We start from the raw sequence: 3,670 nt of genomic DNA on the forward strand, positions 1-3,670 counted from the left end.
AATTTCATCACCTGCAAAAGTACGACGAAAACGAAAAGGACATCTTCTCCTCATATATCAATAAGCTCTTTCCAGAGTCAATATATATTTTTCCTACTAATCTACCGATACACAACCTTTACTTACTTCTGGATTTACTGGATCATCGGAATCCTTGCAGGTGCCATGCAGCTTAGAACGTTTACAAAACCACTCAAGACCCCTTGTTGTATAATCTCCCTTTTTATTTTGAGTTCATTTTTCAATGCGGACAAAAGGATTACGGTCGATCAATTCTTGACATTGACAATATCGAAAAGAAACTGAAAAATATCATTTTTTTTTTTTTATCAAATGCACCGATTATCTCACACTTTATTAGAATTTTGTTAGTATCGCCATTAATCTTGTACTTACTTAAATGTTATAATATTAATATAAAAATACTTAAATATTAAAAGAGTTAAAAAGAAATAAAATCCGCAATCTTGGTACCACTAAAATATTACCAGTATGTTGCATATTTTTTTAACAAATTTAGCTGTTATGACAGTCTCATTTTTAACCATATTAACTTAGCCAGGCCTCGCCAAATCAGACAAACTCCACTCCACCCGTATAAATCAACGTGTACAGTTCTTCCAATCTGATGGTCCATATTTTCCCGGTTTCTCGATCAGAAGGTGGTCAACCGTCCACGATCTGAGTGGCATTCTCGATAATTGCGGGGAATAACAAGGCCCAATGTGGGCTGGTGCCTTTATAAATCAAAGTCCTTTCATGTACTCCCCGGACTTCTAAGATAACAACTCCTTCTTCTTCACTCCTCCTCCCTCCTTCTCCATAAACAAATTCCGTCCAATCTCTCTCTCTCTCTCTCTCTCTCTCTCTCTTCCCCTTCTAGTACTCTCTCTCTCTCCAAAAGTAGCGCAGAACCTGCAGATAATTGACAATATAGATAGAGAGAGAGGACGAGAGACAGAGAGAGAAAGCCAGCAGTGTAGTCAGATGACAACCTGCAGCAGCATGAATAATAATCATCCACATGTCGAAGATCAGATTGTGAACATCCCTCGGTTCTATTCCGGGATTTACACCCAACTGGTACCGCCCCAGCAACAAGGTCGGTCAGAAAATCATTGACGAAACCTTTTTCCATTCCAGTCCATGCATGCGTTTGAGTTAATAAGCCTGATGATCGGTCGATCGATCGTGTAGAGTAACTCTGAGGACGGTGGTTTTGTGAATATTGCTTGCAGGACAGGTGAAGGCGGCGCCGCGGCGGCGGCGGAAGAAGAGCAAAGGAGAGGGCAGCGGGGGTGACGGCGGGGCCAGAAAGAGGAAGCTCAGCCAAGAGCAAGTGAATCTGCTGGAGTTGAACTTCGGGAATGAGCATAAATTGGAGTCGGAGAGGAAGGACCGACTAGCCTCAGAGCTGGGCTTGGATCCGCGCCAAGTGGCTGTGTGGTTTCAGAACAGAAGGGCCAGATGGAAGAGCAAGAAGCTCGAGGAGGAATACTCCAAGCTCAAGTCCGAGCATGAAACTGCCGTAGTCGAGAAATGCCGCCTTGAAACTGAGGTCTCTCTCTCTCTCTCTCTCTCTCTCTCTCTCTCTCTGTATATATATATATATATATATCACACATACACATATACACACGCACACGCACACGCACACTCCAAACAAGCTTTTCCTTTTCTTGTGATTTTCTTAGAGCTATGACAGGCGTCCTGTTAGAAGCCACCTGTGTTGAAGAAAAACATGGTTTTTAGTTTCTCTATTTTCTTCTTTTGGCGCTCTCTATTATTTTCAACCGAACGTTTTGGGCTGTAAGTTCTTTATGCGTTATATATGTTCAAATTGCAGCGGTCAATTATGGTAATATTCGTATAATTATATTTTTCATAATTTACGCCCACTCAATTTCTCCAATAAGTGAAGTCAACCCATCAACACGCTTATCCATTAAGCAAACGAGCAACATTTTTATAACAAACACAAGTTTAACATACTTCGTTTGTTTTTGCATATAAAACCAAATTAATATTTCGAGTCATTATACCTAAAGAACATATTGGACCGCATATTGTTTTGGTTTGGACATGCATGGCCAGGTCTCCAAGTTCCTGGAAAGCCAGGCCATGTGTCCACCCCAGTTTCTGAAAAAAAACTGAGAATCATGGTTGCAAAGAAGCAACACAAATTTGACAGGAAATAGGACACTGCCACCCAATTACGCAACACAATATGTTCCACAAAGCGTCCGTACATACTTCTTTAAGGTTAGCCAGACTCGAGGCTCCCCATGGCCCTGCTGCACATGGCACGTGACTATCTCAGCACATAATCTGCACAATATCTTGGAAGCAAGATTGGTGCTGATTAATTAATTTAATTTACAGGTATTGAAGCTCAAGGAACAGCTCTCCGAGGCGGAGAAGGACGTACAGAGGCTGCTAGAGCGATACGACGGCGTTTCGAGCAACAGCCCGAGCTCTTCCTTCTCCATGGAGCCGCCTTTTCTGGACGGGTTTGGGATGGAGGGGTTTGATAATATTTTTTATGTGCCAGAAAGTAGTACTTACATGCATGGCATGGACTGGGTTAACCTTATATAATGATCATAATAACCGTATTATGATTATTACTATGTAATTAGACCAATTGTGGTTTTAACGTAGATAGTGACCATCTCCTAATGTACACATCTTCTCCTCTCTCTCTTTTGCCTAGCTGGCTTTCTAATTTCTGTTCTAGTGTTCCAGTGGTATATCACATTTGACTGGAAGATTGGACTTGTTTGTCAATGGTAACATAACTAGCTTTTTGACTACGTGTTGGTCGGCCTGTCTTCTAACCAAAGCTGTATACATAAATATCAGACGATAGAAATATGAATGGATCACAATGGAAACCATGGGTTGGATAAGTCGGGATGATAAGAATTAAAGGCGCATTCAAGATGAATGATGGTCATAAAGTAAAGAGTACATCTGAACCGTACAAACAAAGAAAATGGCCAAGGTGAAAAAGAAAGCTGGCATGCTCTTCGTACAGAGGAAAATGTGAGTAACTAGCTCCCTCAAAAAGCCATTGTCTGATCCATGCTTTTCACCCAGCTTAAGAAACCACCAGCATTTCAGGCCTTAGTCTTTATTATGTGGGGTTGGTTGCATGAATTTTAATTTTTTAACCATCTTCTTTCTTTATCCATATATGATCTTATTTTCTTGGGAACATATATAAGCTAGAGGACGGTTAAGGATATAGTGAAGTCAGCCCGAAGAAACTGATACAGGTGCTCCCAGTAGCATGGCAGAGATAGAACTCTTGCAAGAATAAGATCAAATTTGGCAAATGCAGCTAGCAGTCAAACATATAATATGAACAGGCTGTTTAAGCAACTACAGAGTGTGGAGGGGAGGGGCCGGCCGGGGTTTCAACTTAGAAAGGTCGTTGTCTTTGGAAGACACATTTTCAACAGCAAAATAAATAAATCAAAGACCACCAGATTGTGAGATGGCAACAACAAGAAGAAGAATTAACATCTGATGATCTGATGCGGAAACTTTTAAGACACAATCAAGACTGATGTTTCATGCATCTGTCAGCATATATAGCTGGGAATCCGAAACGTTCAACGAACACAATAAGTTCAAGGACCGGGAAATTTTGGTTCCTGTATCCCTT

The 3,670-nt window shown here is 41.1% G+C and overlaps 1 protein-coding gene across 1 annotated transcript; it reads left to right on the top strand.

The window, feature by feature from the left end:
• The first annotated feature begins 762 nt into the window (after positions 1-762).
• Positions 763-2,813, top strand: LOC127803071 (homeobox-leucine zipper protein ATHB-40). The gene is made up of 3 exons (XM_052339091.1): positions 763-1,102; positions 1,239-1,558; positions 2,383-2,813. Exons 1-3 carry the CDS (start codon positions 988-990, stop codon positions 2,596-2,598), a joined length of 651 nt encoding a protein of 216 aa, XP_052195051.1. The 5' UTR covers positions 763-987; the 3' UTR covers positions 2,599-2,813.
• Positions 2,814-3,670: the final 857 nt, after the last annotated feature.

The sequence above is a fragment of the Diospyros lotus genome, chromosome 6 (genome assembly GCF_014633365.1).
Source record: "Diospyros lotus cultivar Yz01 chromosome 6, ASM1463336v1, whole genome shotgun sequence".
Classification (NCBI taxonomy): Eukaryota; Viridiplantae; Streptophyta; class Magnoliopsida; order Ericales; family Ebenaceae; genus Diospyros; species Diospyros lotus.